The 20,881-nt window shown below is 41.7% G+C and overlaps 1 protein-coding gene across 30 annotated transcripts in view; it reads left to right on the forward strand.

Moving 5' to 3' along the window:
* Positions 1–19,830, forward strand: part of Rbfox2 (RNA binding fox-1 homolog 2) — a 267,272-nt gene extending 247,442 nt beyond the window's left edge. For 14 of the 30 annotated variants that reach the window (XM_071609518.1, XM_071609519.1, XM_071609523.1 and 11 more), the window contains 6 exons: positions 974–1,118; positions 4,966–5,005; positions 9,786–9,817; positions 14,067–14,155; positions 14,563–14,635; positions 16,934–19,830. In XM_071609518.1, coding sequence (XP_071465619.1) covers positions 974–1,118; positions 4,966–5,005; positions 9,786–9,817; positions 14,067–14,155; positions 14,563–14,635; positions 16,934–16,988 — 434 coding nt within the window. In that variant the 3' untranslated portion in view covers positions 16,989–19,830. Of the gene's footprint in view, positions 1–973; positions 1,119–2,132; positions 2,197–4,965; positions 5,006–7,634; positions 7,678–9,785; positions 9,818–14,066; positions 14,156–14,562; positions 14,636–16,933 lie in introns of those variants that run through there. The other 16 variants (XM_071609520.1, XM_071609521.1, XM_071609526.1 and 13 more) reach the window with 9 other exon arrangements.
* The last annotated feature ends 1,051 nt before the right edge of the window (positions 19,831–20,881 follow it).

Raw genomic sequence — 20,881 nt, forward strand, 5'->3', positions numbered from 1 at the left:
TGCCCTGTTCTGTTCAACGTATGCTGGAATCTTCCTGACCACATATTAAGATTTCCACAAAACAAAAACAGATGAATAAGGTAGAGGGGGTAAAGGCATGTGAAGAATATTCTAGTCTGTACTTGATGACAAAGAAAACAAAAGCCATGTGTGGTGTGGAGGTTGTTCTCCATGCCTCCAATAGTCTGCCCTGCTCTCCAGTGGAGGGTCACTTCAGAGCACCTCCAGCATCACTGACATTCCAGCTCTCTTGAAGTCCCTAGAACCCCTTCTACCCAAGCCTGTCCTCTAGCAGAGGTATAATTAAACAGGATTCAGTGGATGCGGAAGCCACATATCTGTGCAGTTTAAAATAGGCCTGTGTGAACATCCACCTCTTAAGAGGATACAGGGCAATGGGGGAGGAGTGGTTTCCCTCTCACCTTCATTGCTGGATTACAACATGTTAGATAAAGGGATGAAACTGACGAAGGAAATGTCTAAAGTCTACTGTGTGCATTGGAGGCTGACAACATGTAAAAATACAAAAATAACATTCTTTTGAGAAATCATTATTATATCCACATAGTAATATTTGGAAACAAGATTAATAACTGGCCAACTAAAGAATTTCTATCAGTCTGATTTGCACTGCCCACAGAAGTTAGAAGTCTTATCTCGTATTAGGGCAGTAGTTCTCAGAGCTCCTTGGCCCATATCTCACCAGCTCATGGTATAATAGCAGAATTGGGAAGGAGCAGAGTAAATCACTCAAGGGCTGGGAAGAGTAAGGCATGAAATCACTCACTTATACATGTTGTCATTTCTTTCCTGCTCAGAGATCCCGGGTGGGAGATGGGTGGAATAATCTGTGTGACATCTTTTCAGGAAGGATGTGCTACCTATCTTGTCAGCTTTTCTATAACTGGTTTACAGCACATTGTGACTATATACCTACTGTTGAATGCAAGTTGAAATTTCTGTCATATTTTGGGTCTCCCTTTAGTTCCTGGCTTCCCTTACCCAACTGCAGCCACCACGGCAGCCGCTTTCAGAGGAGCCCATCTGAGGGGCAGAGGGCGGACAGTATATGGTGCAGTCCGAGCGGTACCTCCAACAGCCATCCCCGCCTATCCAGGGTAAGCATTAGATTCCAAAGTCAGTGTGTTTCTGAAATAAGCAATTGGACAAATAAGGAATACCATGGCCCTCTCATAACTTCTGGGACATTACCGTGCCACTTAGTCTGAATATTTTCAAATTAATGGATTAGATGGAAACCAAAATGTACCATCATCAGAATGTAACAAAATGTCAATTTGTTATATAAATCTTATTTGGGCCACCTTAAGCCTTCATGGTAAGAGCTTAAGACAGTAGCCAGAACCGTCTGTTTACTAGCAGTGTGTTGGCATGGAGCTCACACAGCAGCGCACGAGTGTGGATTAACACTACTGCAGAGAACAAGAGAGGAGCTGGGGGTCGTAGTCCAGACCACCTCTGCTGGGTACACCACCCTGTTGGGGCAGAGGCTGGCACATGTGCCTCCCCGTGATTTCACTGCCTGGGTGGTGAGCAGCAGAGCTAGTTACCCACAATGGATTTGCTTTCTTTGTAGGAAATGGATTAAAAGAGGTTAATTCAAAGATGAACCAAGTCCAATTGAATCAAGGGAGGAAGGGAGAAGTAGGAGGATTGGCTTCTGAAGGATGTAAAACAGCTGCTGCAGCTGAGCACCCTTCACCCTTTGGTTTTGCATGGAGGGTGCCTCATGCAGTGGAATGATTCCATAGCAACAAATAAATCCTTTGCTATTGAATGGGGAGAAGGAGTGAAGATGGTAGGTTTGTTTTTAGTTGTTTCTCTGTGTCAGCCTAAAATGTATATTTTTATATAAAGAGTGGACTTTTTATAAGTTAGTTGTACCAAGGACTTTCTCTCTTCAAAGATGTGACATTTCTCTTCTTCATCTTTTCTCTGCCTGTGACAGGTTTTTTTCTGTATTCTTATGGAGAAATAACTAGTGGCAGAGAAGCCAGTTAGCCGCTACTTAGTTAAAATGTAAAGGGAAAGAGCCTCCTTTGTATGTCCTTTCTGATAGCAAAATTGGCTTCACCGGGAGGTGTACTAATTTAACATTCATTCATTCATAGACCAAATGGACATACCATTAGGAGTCCTCCATGCCACAGAATTAAAGCACTTTTATTAGACCAGGCAAGTATGCATGTTGAAGTGGGCAGGCTCCAAAAAACACTGGAAGGGAACTGCTACAGAAATTAACTTTTGTTTGCAACTTATAGATGTTTAAATCCCATGCATTCCATCATCTCCATCTTCTGCCATGACTTTTAATTTTATCCTTTTTTCTCGCAACTTGACCTTTGACCTTCAACCTCTGACATCTCTTTTAAAGAAGTGAATAATGATACAGTATTGTTTCATCAAGAAACATGCAAATGAAAATAAAATAAGTTTTTTTGAACGTTTTGCACACTAGGAAAATTTGTCCATGAAGTGCCTTCCATTTCAATTCAAAAATGTTTATTGTCATGTTTGCAAAGAGAGACTACTCAGAGAAACATGGGATTTTCTTATTTTGTAACCTTCCTGAGTTCCTTTATTAAGTGGTTGGAATTCATTACTGTTCAATGTAGGTCATTTCAGTATATTGACCAAACTTGAGAGCCCATTCTCTACCAAGTTTATTTCAGGTATATATTTGATCAAAGGTATTTTTATCTTTTATGTCTAATCACCTCAATTTCTGTGCATTACATTGAACACTAATTTCCCATGTTTTCTTTTTTATTAACTAAACCACCTGTTTACATGGAAGATGGCAAGGAATAAGTCCAGTATTTTATGGGGAATGGCCTAGAATTGCTTTTCAGCTTAGAAAACTAACTCCATCATTAATCATTGTGTTCTCGCCTCCTTGTGGCATTTGATACAGGGAATATTGGAATCCTTCCAGAATTTAGGTGAATATTCCCATTAAGGCATTTGATGCAGGGCAAAATACATTTTGTTTTTATTGTCAATACTCTCCTCTAGAAGGAATGTTTTTAATCTTTGCCTATATCCCCTTCCTGAAATTGCTGAAGGTTAACTAGTCAGCACTTGACTTCAGTGCATTCCATTTTATCAGCTTTCATTAAGAGACAAGTCTTTCTTACTAAAATGTAATGGAGAGGCAGATGACTCTCTAATATGAGCCTTAACTGCAGCTGAAGACTATGAAAACAGAAAGGACTTGGGTAAATGACCATCAGAGAAGAGTGTGGTTTGCCTTTTATATAGTACAAAGGCATAACGTATCTGGGACACTGCAGAGTGTGACCACAGTGCCCTGTAAAGGCAACAAAAGGTCATTGGAAGTGAAAGTCAAGACACTTTTCAGCCACCTACAAGAAATAGGTCACTTCATCTTTAAATTAAAAATATGATTTCATGCCCCTACTTGCCAGCTTGTTTATTGCAGCAGAAAATAGTAGTAAAAATTCCCATTTCTCCCGGAGCGGTGACACATACATGTAATCCCAGCACTCAGGAGGCCAAGACAGGAGGATCATGAGTTCAAAGCCAGCCTCAGCAAAAGTGAAATGCTAAGCAACTCAATGAGACCCTGTCTCAAATAAAATACAAAATAGGGCTGGGAATGTGCCCAAGAATGCTCCTGGATTCAATCCTGGTATCCCCCCCCCCCCAAAAAAAAAAAAAAAACAGATCGTCTAATTTAAACAGCCAAATCTTGATCTAACAAATATGAAGAAAAATATCTTTTATCTCTACTGCTGTTTCATGCCTTTTGGTCCCAAAATAATGTTTTTGGGGAAGTCTGTATATGCAAAAAAAACCTTAAAAGAATGGAAATCTACAATTCAGAATAATAATGTAGTGGTTCTCCAGGGTCTTTTGTTTTTTTAAGAAAAAATGAAATTTGTTTGATACAAATTCATTATCTAAACAGGAAAATAGCCCCTTCTATTCCTAACTAGCCACCATCTCAGTTTTATTCTTTTAAATAAGACAGGATGATCCTTGGTCATGCCCAGAACTTCAGTTATCAATTATATTTTTCAGAACTCCATGCATATTTTTATGGTCAAAAAGAAACCCTTAAAATCTTCCAGTTACTCCTTCCCACTCTGGATTATATTGTTACTATCTGGGATCCCCACTGCACCTTTCAATTCTTGGACCTTGGACCAATCACCTTAACCTTTAGCTCATTATCTCTGCTTGTGAAAGCAATGCATTGTGGGTATTTTTGGTTGTTTTTTTCTTTTTTCTTTTTTTTTTTTTTTAATTACATTTCTCTGTTTACTTTGGTCAGAATTGATTGACTTGTTTTTCTGAGGTGTTGCATTGGTTCTTAAAAATGCTGAATAATAATACTTTGCATGCTTGTGTGATCAGCCAAATCTTATCGCATGTCTAATGTGCAGGGTAAAAAGCAGGTGATGTATGGATAGCAGAAAAAAATTATATTTTACTACAGAACTGAAAACAAAATACTAAACATAATTTTGAAACATTCCCTGATGGAATTCTTTGGGTTCACTTTTTTCATGTTAAACCCCTCTTCACTCCTATCCCCCTTTGTAAGCCCTTTAAAGAAAAACTTTCTCCTGGGGCAAACTTATTTTAAAAAATACTGCAGATACAAAAGATTGATGGTTCCAATCCAGGGAATTTGAATAGCTACAGCAAGCTGTCCTGAGAGTGCTGCTTACTGGTATCCCGCAACCAGTAGCTCATTCCAACTGGCATGCCTTTGTCTCCCCTCGCTTCCTGGAGCTGTATGATGAGCGTGTGCACTTTCTGTTTTTCTCACTGATTTGCCATGGCCCAAGCCCAGTTTACGTATTCATACATCACCTGCCTGTGTAGAGCGCATGTGCATGCTGCCGTCCTCAATAACCGGAATGTGTTTCTGTTCTTTTGTTTTTTTGTTTTTGTTTTTGTGTGGATTTTCTGCAGTGTGGTTTACCAGGACGGATTTTACGGTGCTGACCTCTATGTAAGTACACACACTGGGGCCTTCTCGACCCCATCCCCTGACAAGCCAGCCTTTTTTTTTCTGTTTCTTTGGTTTGGTTTGGTTTGGTTTTTTTTTTTTTTTTTTTTTTAATATAATTTGTTTAATTTTTAGTTCCTTTTTCCTTGTGGAGATATATATATATATATATTTATATATTTAAGAATGCAAGCATGCTTCTCTGCCACTGCGCTTGCCCCTGGGTGCAAAACCTGAGCCTTTGGGTTCCCTGATCATTGCCAGGGTCAGTCTACTGGACATATTCTTTTCCCTTCCCTAAACCCACGATGTTCTGTATATCTCTGATTTATTGTTGAGATGATCAGCAGGTTTAAAGTCTTATTACTGCCGTATCATTTGCATACATAAATAATAGGACTAGCTTAGCCTGTTTACCTTTTCTGCTTTTCTCCTCATTTCACATCTCTCTTTAGATCATTAGAGCTTTGATTTTTTTTTTTTTTTAAATAGATGGCAATAAACTTTCTGGACTGTGTGCTTTCTGATTTACAACTTTGAGAGAACATGCACTGGTGAGAGTGACCTAAGACTGATGCCAGTGAAGAGTGTGCAGGGAGAGGGGCCCAGGTGGTCAGTGCTTGACCTTTCTTGGGCCAAAGGGCCACAACCACAAGGTGTCTTTTCTTAAGATCCAGAAGAGGGAAATAGTGGCATAATTAACAACCTAGACTCTCCTGAGACCACTTCATAGATTTGTTGATTCTTCTAGCCACAGAACACTTAATCCATCATTTAAGCTGTCTAACTATAGCTAAAGTTCCATGATTGGTTTGTCACATACTATTTAAAAGATGGACAAAGTGACCTAGCCGACAGAGTGAAAGTTTTTGAGTTTCTAAGTCATTAGGAAACAGTTGTGTAGGGAGAAACTTGCCAGCATGAAATGTTAAAATAGTCTAGAACATTCTTTCACCCTCACTTCCCAAACCTACAAGCTGACCTTTTTCTAGTGAACTATTTCTGCAGCCTGCCAGAGATTCTCTGGTGATCTGAAGAAGCTAATGCCTGTACCAGTGCACTGGGAGACTGGCTGTACCGCAAGCAGTAGAGGTGGGATGAGGCCACCCTCTCTGGTGCCCCTTGGTGGAGCAGCTGCTTAAGAGACTTAGCCATGACTTAGTTCAAACCCCTAAGTTCGTAGATACATTTCTTAGTTTGTAACTTGCCCAGAATGACGTAATTTATTCATAAAGCTGAGCATAAAACCCAACTAATTCAGATTTCATTACCACTCTTTGTACTTTAATCAAAACCTACTTCTTTCCTCAGAACATTTATAAGAAGTAGTGAAAGATATCTTTTTTCCCCATGTTCACAGTTAAACTAGAGAATTGGGGAAATCTGGCCAAATTACATGTTTACTCCTGATGTTAACATGTATACATTCTCCCATGTGCATTAGTATCCATCTTCTCGTAAAACTCTATGTTGTTTTCTTGAGGTCTGGTCTAGTAGAACAAGCCTTTCCATTTCAGTTATTTCTTAAATCCATGTTTCCTCCCTAATGTCTTCCTTTTGACTTGGTAAGAATTGCCTACTTTCACCTTGTTAAGTCACCAGTTGAATATATGTTTACAGTTCTCTCATTTCCTTAGTTTATAATATAGAATTTCATTGAGAGAGACTATTCTATACTTGTCAAGAAAATAGTTGATTTTTTCCCCCCTAATCTACTAACCAGATTACCTTATGAAGCTAAACAAGTAATTCAGTGATCTGGTCAGAATTTTTTTTCTTTTTGCTAGTGGTCCCTTATTAATTAAAGTACTTAGCAAAATTGAATTATTACTCCTTTCTTCCTATCTTAAAGCAGATTTGCTTGGAGGAAAAAAAGTCAGTCACTAGTGCTAAGACGGCATCCAAGCTCTAGCAAGAAAGAAGAGCATGTCATAGGCAGCTGTGAAGTCAGGCCCGTGGCAACTGCAACTGTGGAAGTGGGTGGTGCTGATTTCATGCAAGGTGGCAAAGGGTGCTTCTTAAAGACAGACAGAAATGATTGTTATGCCTTGAGTTCTGCTCTCTCTTTACATTTTCTTGTCTGTGGAAATTTGTCAGTACACATTTAGTTTTGTTTCCTCAGAAAATCACATAGTATAGAAAGGAGGAAGGGTTTCTCTGTGTTAAAAAGTGCACTGAGCCTAGAAGACACAAGAAAGAAGAGTTTAGGTGCTGATTTGCTTACATGGTATTAATTCTGAAGGGTTTTTTAAGTCCCTTTCTTTTCCACTCTTAGTGATCCCTGTGGCCATTTTTTCCTTTCTGTTTCTTTTATGGCACACTGCTCTCCAGAGAACTGATCAACTAATTGTGTCCACAGTTTTTAAAGAAACCTGCCGGGATAGGGCTGGGGAGAGGCAGACAGATTGTGTCCACTCCTCCCCGCTCTTCTTTACTGAGCAGAAAAGGCATAGTTCACCCTAATTCACCTTTTAAGTGGGATAACAAACTGCTTCTAATTCTCATCCTGTGAAAAGCATGCTTGCATCCAAAGGAAAGAAAAGGCTGGTGGGCCCCACAGTGGGCTTTTTGTATGATTGTTTTCCTTCCACAGCTGTGTTTTTTGAACTGCTCTTCCTGTGTTCTGTTATAGAATAGTCTTACAGGAACCAATCATTAGCGCTAAAATACCTCAGGTAGGAGTGCCAGTGTGACCTGCCAATCAATCAGATTGTGGATTGCAGTGAAAAAATTGAATTATACTAACCATTCCAGCTCCACGTTAGAGATGGGAACAGAGGCTTTTTTGGACAATCAAGACTTGTGAGCGTGTGATCTAAGCCCTGCTACCTCAGCAGAGCACACAGTCATATCTACACACAATGGCACTTCCTCCAAAATTAACTGCTCCTGTCCCATTGCCACATATCTGCACCAGGTGTGTTGTATGCACTGTCCCATCACTGCTGCCTTTTTTAGTTTGTCAATCACATTTGCCCGTGATATTTAAGCTGATCTTTTTTTGTTAGAGATCTTAGCAGCTGGGGACATTTTCTTATGACTGTGAAAGAAATGTGTAAAGGGAGGAAGTAGAACCTTGTCCAAATGGGACTTACTTGAATCCCAAGTTGGGCCCTGTTATGAAACCCTAGTAATCGGCATGTGCTACTACATAAAAGTCTACACAGATTGGACTCAAAGCCAAGCTTTGCCTTTTGCCTGTAGCTTGTCCTTTCCTGGAGAAGAAGAGCGAGTTCATTTGGGTAATTACGCTCCTTCTGAGGTCTGTTGATAGCCGAGGGCTAGGAGAAGGAGTACAGTCAGTGGCTCTTAATACCGTTACTTTATTCATGTGGCTGCCCAGTGAGATTTTGGAAATGAACTAATGTGGAGAGACGTGGAATAGCAAAACTATTTGAAAGGTTTTTTTTTTTTTACAATCAGTAAAAATCATCTCTCATCTAACATAGAAGTTATAAGTTGAAGATGTTGAGTTGATCATCACAGTTTCTCCCTTTAACCACAATTTTAAATAATAATAAGATAAAATTTAAATCTACTTTTCAAAGTAGATAGATGTCTTAAGAATAGTAACCATGTTACCATTATTATAAGTTTGTGTTTTCTGGTCTTTGTTACTCACATGTACTCAAAGATGCCACGTTAAAAACTCAGGGTGTTCCTTAGAACAGTGATTCTCTGAGGGGAAGGGGAGGTGGTGAGGTAACAGAGGGAGTTAGAATCATCTAAGGCAATTGAAATGATTACCAGAGACCCAGAATTAAACTCCCACCAATTGCAGTAGAACTCTGCTCTGCTGGAGTGATTTGTAGTATTACACCTGTTGTCCCCACCACCACACCACACGCACACCCCTTGCTATGTTGATCTAGATAGTATGTGGAGGTAACAAGCTTTCATTTTGTCTGCTGGTCTTGAAATACACACTCTCCTCAGTGTCACATAATGTCATTGTCTTTCAGGTAGAAAGAAGGTGTCTTGACATCACATGCTCACCAAAGTCCTGTTTTAATGTAAACCTAAAACAAAAATGTAATAAAATGAAAGGCAGGGTTAAAATTAAGACAAGGCAAAAGTTTATCAGCATGAGATGAAACTAAGGTATACAGACAGATGTCAGGTCTAGGAGGGGTGACATTTAGAACTCATTTGGTTTGTTCTGGTTTAAACAGCTGCAGAACTGTGCAGAAGAACCATGCAGTCAGTGTGGCAGCATTGTCAGGTTAATTAGTTGATAAAACTAATTCAGAGTAGAAAAGAAAACCTGAGGAAGTGACATGGAACTGTGGAAATCTGAGGCTTTGCTTAAACAGCTTCAGAAGGCATTACAGAAAAGAATCTTAAAGGCAACAGCATTTTCCTTTGAAAATGCCAGAAGTTGAAGGCACAAAGATATGTTATGAATATGTTAAAAAAAAAAATAAGATTCTTCAGTTCAGGAATGATTCTAGGAGAACACTGGGTCAGACTAGGTGTCTGTTCATAGAGGACAAACATACAAGCAAGTGTGTGGGTCCAGGCCGAACTATGCTGTCAGGGTCAGGCAGGTTGGAAGGGGAGTGAGGTAGCATTGGGAACATCAGGAGTCATCCAAAATGAATTGCAAAGGGGAAAGAAAGTCATTATTTTTCAAGGGGCAAGAGTGTATTTGAATCGGGCTTAACCATGCCAAATTTATACAATCTCAGAGTTCCAAAAAGCTGTCTGTGTGTGCCCTCCTACATCAGGGTGTGCTGTGGCCATGCTAATCCCCATTTTTTGTTTTATTTCAAATCACACACAGATAGAATCTGCAAACTGCTTCAGATCCAACAGGTCTGATTGTGTGTAAATACATTATGTCCTTTTTAATTTTTATTATTAATGGTTGCTTCAGTTTTGCATCAGTGCATGGTTAAAAGCAATACACATCAGCTATTCATGACTTCATATCTCCAAATGAATTATTTCTCCTCTTTTTTTGTTTGTTTGTTTGTGCAGTCAGCTGAAGAAATGTTAACATCTCACTCTAAATCTCTCAGTGGAGTCTCTGTTCCCTTCTCTGATATAACAGATGGGTTACTGCTTGTTATAATTATTAACATTGTGGTGTGGGCCAGGGCTAGGGTGGGCAAGGTTTACTCTTCCTTTGGGCTGGGGGGCAGTCGTTAGGGTATGGAATGTTAACTCAGTGGTGACTGACTGTTTCCGTAATACCAGGTCGTTGTGGCTGCACGCTCTAGTAATTGAGGCTGTGTACTTCACCGAGCTTGTGGTAGAGCCTAGGGCAAACCGCTGTCCCAAGAGAATGCTGGGATAGATAGAGTTAGCCAACACAGTCTGAACGTGGTGATTTTGCTGGTTGTTTTAGCTCCAGATGTTGGCATGCTTAGTTTTAATGTGATTAATAAATGTGGCGCCATATCCCCTCCCCACGCCTGAACCCTCTCTCTCCTACCCCCTTCCCACCTTGTTCTTTTTGAAAAATTTAAGAAATAGTAATGAAAACCTTGGTGTTTCAAACTGCACTTTGTTCTCATGTTCCATAAAGCCTTCAGATCTGCTGGCAGAACGGAAAGTTGAAAAACAGCTTCTCAGCCTGAATCTTTATGCACTCTGAATTCCAGACTACAAATACATAGGTCTGGATTTTGCCCTACATTTTGGGGGAAATATTTTGTTGAATGACCAATTTAAGCAGCAACAGACATACTCTGGAGCAAGAATATGTATTTAAGAGGAATAAGTCCATGATACACAATTTTTCTTATTTGGGAATAGTCACTGGTGAGTTACCTTGTTAGTGTGGTGGCTGGGACTTTTCCCTCCTTTGCAGGACTGCTCCTTCCTGCTGTAATCACACAGGCTCTAGGAGAGTGGTCGTGATGAAGGATGATGTGCTTTGTTTTCTTTCTTTCTTTCTTTCTATCTATCTATCTATCTATCTATCTATTTATTTAAGTTGTTGATAGATCTTTATTTATTTATATGTGGTACTGAGAATTGAACCAGTGCCTCACACATACCAGGCAAGTGCGCTACTCCTGAGCCACAGCCACAGCCCCAGCCCAGATGATATGCTTTTTAAAAAAACTATGGACAGAGTTTCTCCTAGTGCTAATGCTCCTCACAAGCCTTCTGTTGTCCTATTTTTCTGAACTTGAATCACAGAGAGTCTCATGAAATTTAGACTCCAAAGTCAGAGTTTCACAGAAGGAAACTACTGCGGATGCAGTCTGTCCATTTCCTTCTAGATCCAAAGGAAGATTCATTCCCATAGTCTGATCTGTTCTGAATTGTTTTCGTTAGCAGTGACATTACTCCTAACGGTCTCTGGCTTCTTGCACACCAGAAAAAATGTGAGGGGAACCTGTCCTGTCAGTAGCCTCCCTTAGAACCTCTCTTTCCCAGAATTAGTAAAATCAAGAGAATATAACTGTATTATTTCCACTCCAGTATTGCTTCCTGGGAGTCAGGCCTAAAACATATGAGCCTCAGAATTATTTTTTTCTTTTTCTTTTCTTTTCTTTCTTTTTTTTTTGAAAATTTTTTCAGTTGTAGATGGACATAGTACCTTTTTATTTTATTTATTTATCTTTATGTGGTGCTGAGGATCAAACCCAGTTCCTCACATGTGCACTCAGAATTTTTTAATAAGTATCCCTTATTTTTGCTCTAGGAGTATGCCCCTTTTTAAAAATGCTTTCATGCATGAATCTGGCCTTGACTGCTTTTATTTTTTAAAGATTATTTTGGTGTTTGAAGAAATACTAAAGAGACAAATCACATATTGCTAAATTGACCTTGATTACAAAAAAAGTTTTACTGCTGGGCATGGTGGTGCATACCTATAATCCCAATGGCTCAGGAGGATTGCAAGTTCAAAGCCAGCCTCAGCAACTTAGTAAGACCCTTTCTCAAAATAAAATATTAAAAAGGGCTGGGGATGTGGCTCAGTGGCTAAGCACCTCTGAGTTTAAGCATTGGTACCCCCCCTCAAAAAAAAAAAAAAAGTAGTTTTACTGAAGGTAGCCCTGCTTTAGACTTAGCACTAGCTCTAATTCTAAACTAATGGAACCATCCCTAGTTACGTCATTTGAGCCTTTAGGGTTCAGTTAACATTTCAACTGTGATGATTAACTTCTGCTTTTTTTAGCAAATGCTTTTACTGCTTTGTGTCTTCTTTAGAAGCTTCAAAATAGAAGTAAAGAAATCTTAGTGAGCTATCTGTCACAGCCAGGGTGTCTAGCTTTGTCCACATCAGTCCTTGCCTGCCCATTCTCAGAGACCTGGCTAGAATTCCAAAGAGCCCTTGGTCACAGATAGTCCCATAGGGTACTGTCATGTCCCCACCCAGGACCATTTCACTGTCAGTATTTGTTAATATTAATTAGAACTTTCTTATTTTTAGGGTATCTATAGAATGTTTTGACATTAAGAAGGAAATATTTACTTTTCTGAGTCACTGGAAGAATAAAGAAAGAATAACACATAACTACTGAAAATCAGTTTAGGATTTCAACCATATAAATATATATATGGTGGTGACTTCACACATCATAAACTTAAAAAGCAAAGTGAATTTTCCCTGACCTTGCAGTTTCTTCAGCTAGAGAAAGCATGAATTATATAAGACAGAAGCAAAAAGCTTTAGAAGCCCATAAATTCATAGACATTTCCAAAGTAAAATTTGATAGAAAGAATGAAACAAGGTAGAAATGACTGCATCAGATGGCAAAGAAGAACAAGGGAACACTTGCCAGCAAACACTCACTCTAATCATAAGGAGCCATACAGAAGTTAATGTGAAATTTCTTTTGTAGATTGATCAAAATCTGAACCTTTGAAGGAACACAAAGTAGAAAGTTTCAGATGTCCCTGAAAAATGTATACTGTTAATCTGCAGGAATAAAATGTTTGTGCTATTATTCACTACTGAAGTGGTGTCCAAGTGGACCAATTTAACAGCTATTTTTGACAATAAAAGGGCAATAATAAAAATCTGCAACTGAATTAGGTTTAGGTAAAAAAATAGATGAATTCTCAAAGGGTAAAGAAAAACAGGGCTTGCCACTTTTCACTGTGGCCTGTCTCATGGGCCATTTGTGGGGATTGTCTTTGAATACATCCTTAAGGAACCCGTGTTTCCCCATCCAGTGAAAGTCTTGGTTCACATAAACAGAAGAGAAATCTCAGGCTCTGGTGGGCTGAAACTGCTTAGGATTGAGAGGATCTCTGGGCCATTGGAAGGAAGGCTTGAGGCACCTGCATGAGGCTAGGAATCTAAGCCTGGTTTAGAGAGGGGAAATAAATGCAGTTAAGGGCCTTGGGGAAATGGCGCCTGAGCTGTTGGAACCCAGCCAAAGGCTCCTCAGCCATTTGTGGTCTGGTTTGCCAGTCTGAGATGTAGATTGTCGTTGGTCAATTTTTTCTATAAAGGGCCAAGTAGTAGATAAATATTTTTGGTTTTTTTAAGCCATGCAGTCTCTGTCACAAGAACTTTGAAAGACAGGTGACAAACTGCATTAGCTCCCAGGGCAAGGTTTGCCAACCCTGATCTACTCTGTTCTTTGCTTCTAAACAAACACTGTCTGGTCATCTGGGCCTCTTGGCAGATGTGCTGGGCCGGATGCAGCCAAGCTTTGTGTCAGACCTTTCTGTTCTATGCTGTGGTCCCTAGTAATGAACCAGTCCAGGTGCGCATCAGACTCTGAAGTTGACACAGAGATGAGCTTGTTTTAACTCCATAATTTGCATTTCTTGTCAGTTGGAGTTCTCTCAACATTCCATGAATATTTTCCCTGTTGAAAGTTCCAACAAAGACAGAAGAAAGGCAGATCCAAAGTCACATCTGTATCTTTTTAAATTAATGAACACTACCTGTATGCCTTATTTTGGGTACTATCACAAAGAGAAGCATGCAGTAACATGCAGACTGATGCAGTTTGAAACATTTCCTTCCCATGTGTGTGTCTGTGTTCGTGTCTGCCCTGTGTCTACACATGTGTGTCTGCGTGTGGGTGGGTGTGTGTGGACCTGCCCCGGGGAGAGGTGTCTGTAAAGTCAGTTCTCTTCTCTCCTGTAGGGTGGATATGCAGCCTACAGATATGCACAGCCTGCTACTGCAACCGCAGCCACCGCTGCTGCCGCCGCTGCCGCCGCTTACAGCGACGGGTAAGTACAGAGCCGGAGGGAACCGCACCAGCCACGGCACCACCTCCTCTTCCTCTTCGCCTTTCCAGAGCAGTGCTGTCTCCCGGGCCTCCTGCCAGCCCACTTTTCATGGCCTCTGTGTGCCAAAGCACGAGCCCCTGACTCCTTCTGGTTCTTTTTCTACTTGAGTTGCAACTACAGTCTCCCTCTTCCTCATTTCCAACTCCCTCCTTTCCGTTTTAGAGAAGAATTTAAGAATTTTTCAGTTATTGAGTTCAAGGGTAAGAAATAGAAAGGTTTTTTCCATTCTGCCAGTTTTCCTGAAAGCAGTCCAAGTGAAGTACCTCACCCGTCTTCACACAGCACACCCTTGACTTGTTTAGCTCGCAGGCTTACTGCCGCTCTCTGATTGTGCTTCTTTCTTCCAGTTACGGCAGGGTATACACAGCCGACCCCTACCATGCCCTTGCCCCTGCCGCTAGCTATGGAGTTGGCGCTGTGGTAAGTTCATTTATCTTTTTATATAAACTGTTTTAGTCCTTCTAACATCTACCCACAAATTGTAAAAGATCTAGGGAAGTAGTGTCAAAGCCACTTAGGTCTCTGGAAATTTACTCTCTTTATCTGTGTGCTGCAGGACCAGCCACATGGTCTCTAACAACTGTAGGAAAGAATGGATGGTGACAGTCTGCCCTGAGAGGAATAAGGGAATGGATTGATGTTTCATGTTGGTTTTAATGTTGAGTACAAACTGGTGGTGTAGCTTTATTGATAGGCATTGGCAGTCTTGGGAACCTAAAGCTCTCAGTTTTTGCAATAAGCTTTCCAAAAAGCTTAATGTGTATAATTTTTCGGTTGCAGATGCCAAAAGATGTCTCTGCTATTCTTAGCCTTCTGGTAGATAGTACTAGGAATTGCCAAGTAAACAATTTATGAGAGTATGTTATCAATAACAGTTTTGGCAAAACGTGTTTCGTGGAAGTACAGAGGCCCATAGAGCTTGTCTAGAATGCTCCATCCTAACCCAGGACCCCTCACGGTATCTTGTGTTGGCCTGAACACCTACAGTGCCACCAGTTGGGACACACTGGCTTTGGCAGAGACAGGCCATTCCATGGATATACTGCTGATACCAAGCACTCTCCAGTCCAGTGGGCATCTAGGCAATGCCTTTGGACACAGGCACAGTTATCTGTCAGGGAGGCAGAGTGAAGTGTAAAAGTTAAGGCATAAAAGCTGTCATTTCTCACACTGAACTCCTACTGGTACAAGTTTGGGGAAGGAAGAAATGGGGTCCTCCGGACTGTGTGTTTAGAACTGAGGTAGAGATGACAATATGAAGATAGAGGTGGAAGGTTCTGAGGTTTTATTTAGTGCCAGATGAAAAACTCATATACTAAAAGAATGACCCTAGGAAAAATATATTCCTGAGGAACTTCTCATTGGAAGAAACAAACTAGGCAGGTACAGTGGCACACACTTGGAATCCCAACTACTTGGGAGGCTGAGGCCTCCCAACTACTTGGGAGGATCATAAGTTCAAGGCCAGCCCGGGCAATGTAGTAAGGCTCTGTCTCAAAAAATAAAAAAGGCTGGGGTTGTAGCTCAAAGGCAAAAGTGCCCTGGGTTCAGTCCCCAGTACTGTAGGAGAAAGAGAGAGAGATGCCATTAGATAAATCCATTTGATAAAGTTTAAAGAAAGAGCCTCGTGGCCGGTCGCGGTGGTGCGCCCCTGTAATCCCAGTGGCTCGGGAGGCTAAAACAGGAGGATCGTGAGTTCAAAGCCAGCCTCAGCAATGGCGAGGCACTAAGCAATTCAATGAGACCCTGTCTCTAAGTAAAATACAAAATAGGGCTGGAGATTTGGCTCAGTAGTTGAGTGCCCCTGAATTTAATTCCCAGTACAAAAAAAAGAGAGAGAGAAAGAAATAACCTCATGGTATATAGTTGTACAGTTAGCTCTTTGGTATCTGTGGGTTCCATTTCCATACAGTCAACCATAATATTGGAGGGGTGGGAATTGTGTCTGTACTGAACGTGTATGAACTTTTTAAAAAATTACTGTTATTCTCTAAATAATATAGTATAACAATGACTTTCACAGCATTTATATTGCATTGATTATTGTAAGTAATGTAGAAGGAGGGAGTGTGTGGGTATATGCAAATGCTAAGCTGTTTTATATAAGCAACTGGAGCATGCACAGATTTTGGTATCCAGGGGTAGACCTTGAATTAGTCCCCCACAGACACCAGAAGACAACTATAATTTATAAATTATAGAGGAAGTGGACTTTATTAGTTAAAAATTGACTTAAGTTTGAATACAACATCTCAAACAGGATGTTGCCACGCATGCTAGAGAAGGTAGTCAGAAGGACATGTGCCCTGGAAGGTGCCATGGGGCAGGCAGACGCTGCAGTCTGTTTTCAGTCAGGACTGTGGTGGTGCATTGAGGTAGACAGACTCGGATTCAGAAAAATCACACTATTTTTAGAACTAGATTCAAGCTGGATTATGTTTCCTTTCTTTGCTGATTCATGTAAATAATGAAGTAAACTGACCTCACACTCTCCCAGAGACCAGGAGCTCAGCAGCTCAGCCATGATCAGGCCGGGTTATAGTTAGAGCACCTTGAACCAGAAGTGTCTTCCTGACTTGCTGCCCAGGCAGCGCTGGCCAGCTACTCTGAAGCTACCAAGGAAGTGGTTTGCCTGGTCCCTTTTCAGGACATGTGTCTTCATTTTTAATGCTTCTGTCATCAACCTTTTAATTATTTTTATGTCTTTAATTATTGCAGGCGAGTTTATACCGAGGTGGCTACAGCCGATTTGCCCCCTACTGAAGTGACGTGAGACCCCTGCAAATGGGACAGCCCCCCAGTTCATGAGGCCTGGCTATTGCAATATTTACTAGTAGAGGAACTCTATAGCAAGATGAAGAGGAAAAACAAACAAACAAACAAAAAAAAAAAAAAAAACACAAAAAAAGAGAGAATACTTTTTTATACCTCACTATGTTCTTTGAATATGTATTTTTTTCTTTTAAATTTCTGCCTTTAATTCTTTTGTTCCAAAGATTGTGCATTTTTTCTTTTTTTTTTTTTCTTTTTTTTTTTAACTGTGGTAAAAAAAAAAAAAAAATAATGCATTTTCATGTCTGTATGTCCGTGCTTAGCTTATTCTATCAATCACGGAAGAGGCAGTTAAGAGGAAGGAGAGACATTAGGAGCTGATAAATGCATCTGATCAGAAATCAGCAGACAGGATTACCAAAGTATCTGGTGCTGAGTGAATGGGGGACAAGCAGAAGTAGAAGAGATCTTTCTGCAACAGTATATATTCTTCTGGTCTTCTGAATTTCTGGTCTTTAGCAGGCAGTTCTGATTGGCTGTGGCTGGAATCCACATGCCGCTAGATAGGAATTTGTGCTTGCAAAGCAGGAGAATTAAAAAGACGCTTTCCTCTCCTCTTCCCTCCTGTCTTCTCCATCCTTTTTACAATCATCTTACATGCACAGGCTGAGACAGTTGGCATAGTTTTTGGAATTATAGTATTGGTATTTCCAAACATGCTCTCAGACTGTGGATAATAAACACCTCATTAGGAAACTGATCTCAGAATGAACTCCGGAGTACAAAAAAGCTCTGGAGTATGAAAAAGCTCATTTTCCTGTCCTGTAACCTGGCAGGACTTCCTGCTGGGCTTCCTTCCCTTTAATTGAACCACAGCTGAGCTCATCTATTCTTTTATTAATATGCTGCTCCCATGTCCTCAAGATTCAGGAATTTAGGACCCAGGGACAGAAGAATGAATAGCCAGTGGCCAGATTTCCCCAGGTATCTGGGCACAGCTTGAGGATGAGAAGTACACATTGTGAAGAGCCATTAAAGAGGGTGCAGAAGAGAAAAGGCATGTTAGAAGGTCTGAAAGTCCTTGTCTTTTTCTTGCATCAGAAAGTCAGTACAAACAAAGGATAAAAAAACACAAAGATTTGTTGGGGAAAGGTAAGGCACCAAGCCCCTGGGTTGGCTGTCCCTGGATGTTTTGGTGATAAGGACATGGAGGGCAGTCAGAGACACTTTGTACTTGCTCCAAAGCCATAGGAATTTTCATCTTCCACAGCCTCTGTGAGTCACCTCTCTATCCACAGACACCAGCTCCCACGGCCATCTCACCCAGCTTCTCATTACCCTCCAAAGACACCAGCTGAAAGCCTGGTCCATTTGGTGTAGTTAACCCTACAGGACACAAATTCAGACCCCACAATGGAAGGAGGGTGACATGGCCGTGGTCTTCCTGCAGAGCCCTGGAGGGAGTCCCTGTTGTTGCTGCCTGGCTTCAGTCTTACGCCACCAAGGCAGGGAGGAGTGACTCTCTCCGAGCCCCTAGGTGTGACATAGACAAGCATCCTCCGGTGTTTCCAGAATGAGGCATTAGGAAATGGAATAGCACCGTCTGCTAGGCTCCCTGGCCGGCTCACATGGTACTAGGGTGACCTTGCACCCAAGGGATGGCTGCTAAAGGGAGTCATTCAGAGACATGGCGCTTCTGCTTTGTCAGGTTTGTCTTGGCTTGTATTCTGACTCCCGCCTCCACATGTGTTCTTGGCTAATAACCAATTCGTGTCCTTGAATTAAAATGGCTGACATGTGACAGCATCAGGCAGTCTTTGTGAGCAGAGTGACGTGTCAGGGAGGGCCCTGGCCTGTTGTGTGTGACACAGATCTTCTCCCCTCAGCTCTTCTCCCTGGAACCTTGACAGGTTCAAGAGGCTATGCCGAGAGGCTATGCCTGGAACTGGAGATCTCGGTGTGGTCACTGATTCTGGGGGAGCATGTAGGGTAGGGACAGACTGCCCGGTCCATTGGCCATGTATAGGATCCCTCCCCTCAAGCCAAAGTTTGGTTTGTTGCTGTTAGGACAGTTTTTGCTATATGTATATAAATATTTCAGTTAGAGGAAGGGGGGATGGGATCTGGGGCTTTCACAGTTCCAGGGAATGAGGGCAGGGAGGGCTTTTCTTTCTTTTGCTTTCCTTTTGAGAACTTTTGCTGACAAAAGAAAAAGAAACTTGGGGTCCTGTTCAGTAAGGGCCATTCTTGCAAGCTGGCAAGCCACTTAGCCCTGTGGAGACTAGGCCACATCCTGAATGGTTGTATCCACAGCAGGGCAGGGAAACAGGGGAATGGGTTTAAGAATGTGTTTCTTCTTTTTTCCCAGACAGAAATAAGGATGATGGGCCAGGTAGAGAAGGCAGCTCCCCCTACCCCGTCAGGAGAGGCAGGCGCTGGAGGTGAGGGACTGTGTGCACTTCAGCTCAGCTGGTTCTGGCTGAGGCCCGAGGCAAGCTCGGCTTTCCAATGGGTTCTGCCGCACTTCCCAGATGCTGTCCGAAGCCCATCGCTGCTGCTCCAGCTCCCTTTTCTAAGAAAGATTGTACACAGAGTTCTGCTTTTCATGGAAGGGTCTTTGGTTTTCAGGGTCAACACTGGGAACTGGGGTTCTGCTCAGCATCTAGACGACAGTGTCACCCTCCCACCAACTTCTGAGCTGCAGTCGCTTCGTCAGAGGCAGGTTGCCCAGAGCAGCAGAGCTGGTGTGTTCCTGGACTCTAGTTCTCAGTGGATTCAGAAAAAGAGCAGTTTGGCATTTTGTGAGTTTGTTTGAGGGTGCTGGTCGATAATTCCAAAAAACCTTAGTTAGGCCAGATCACAGTATGTGAATGAGTTTTTTCAGCTTTTCTGTAGTTTACAACCTGGACTTTCTACACTAAGCATCTTACTCATAGAAGCTTTTAAGCACTACACCTCTTTAAGGTCACCTCTTTTAAGGAGACCTCTAGTGGGACCTTTATCTGACTGTCCTTCTCTCAGCCCAGAGAACTGGCCCTAGGTCTTTTCCAGAATTTCTTGTGTGTGTTGAACTCCCACAAACTCGGATCCACCATCGTGATCATCTTTAAGGCTCTCAGGTTTTAACAAAACCTACTATCACACCATCCTCCAGCTGCCTCAGTCTCAATTGAGCCAATATACTTTCTTTCCTTGAAAAAGAAGGGCACTGGGGCTTGGCTCTTAGTTTAAGGGGAGCTAGTGGAGATCTAGTCGGTAGACACCAACCAGCGCAGCTTTCCCTCAAACGTGGACTCCTCAGGGGCTGACCTGCTCTTAGCTTAGGTTGTGCTTTACTAGAGATGTAGCAGATAAGTTGGGCATCGCCATCATCCTGTAACTAGTCAACTTCCTTACACGGGGATGGAAGCAACCCCCAGGATATGCACGAAAGGCACAAGGAACCCCCTTCCCTTTGGCGGGACAACAAGACCGCAGAGGGAGTCTGGAAAGCACTGGCCTTGGAGGAGGGAGGGGAAGCTGCTGAGACCTTTCCCCTGTCACCCAGTTCAGCCTGGCTCTCTGCTGCCTACAGCCCTCTAGCACAGTAACATTTGCAGAATTGCAGATTTTTCCCCCAGATATTAGGAGGAAAGGGACTTTGGGGGTGGGGGGTGGGGAAGGGGTTGTGGTGTTTTAAAAGCATAAGTTACCTGTTTGCACTGTTTTAAAATAGGAAAAAAATAGTGGGCGAGGTGAACATCAGATGTAAACTTGTGTGTTTTTATTTTGTCATGCTCTTGAGAATGTCTGACATTTGTAGTATACACCAGTGACACTTGATTCTCTGTTGCATAAGACACTCTATTTTTTTGGAAATGTTACTGTCCGAAAGCCTCTCCCCTCCCTTCTTTC

The sequence above is a fragment of the Marmota flaviventris genome, chromosome 3 (genome assembly GCF_047511675.1).
Source record: "Marmota flaviventris isolate mMarFla1 chromosome 3, mMarFla1.hap1, whole genome shotgun sequence".
Classification (NCBI taxonomy): domain Eukaryota; kingdom Metazoa; phylum Chordata; class Mammalia; order Rodentia; family Sciuridae; genus Marmota; species Marmota flaviventris.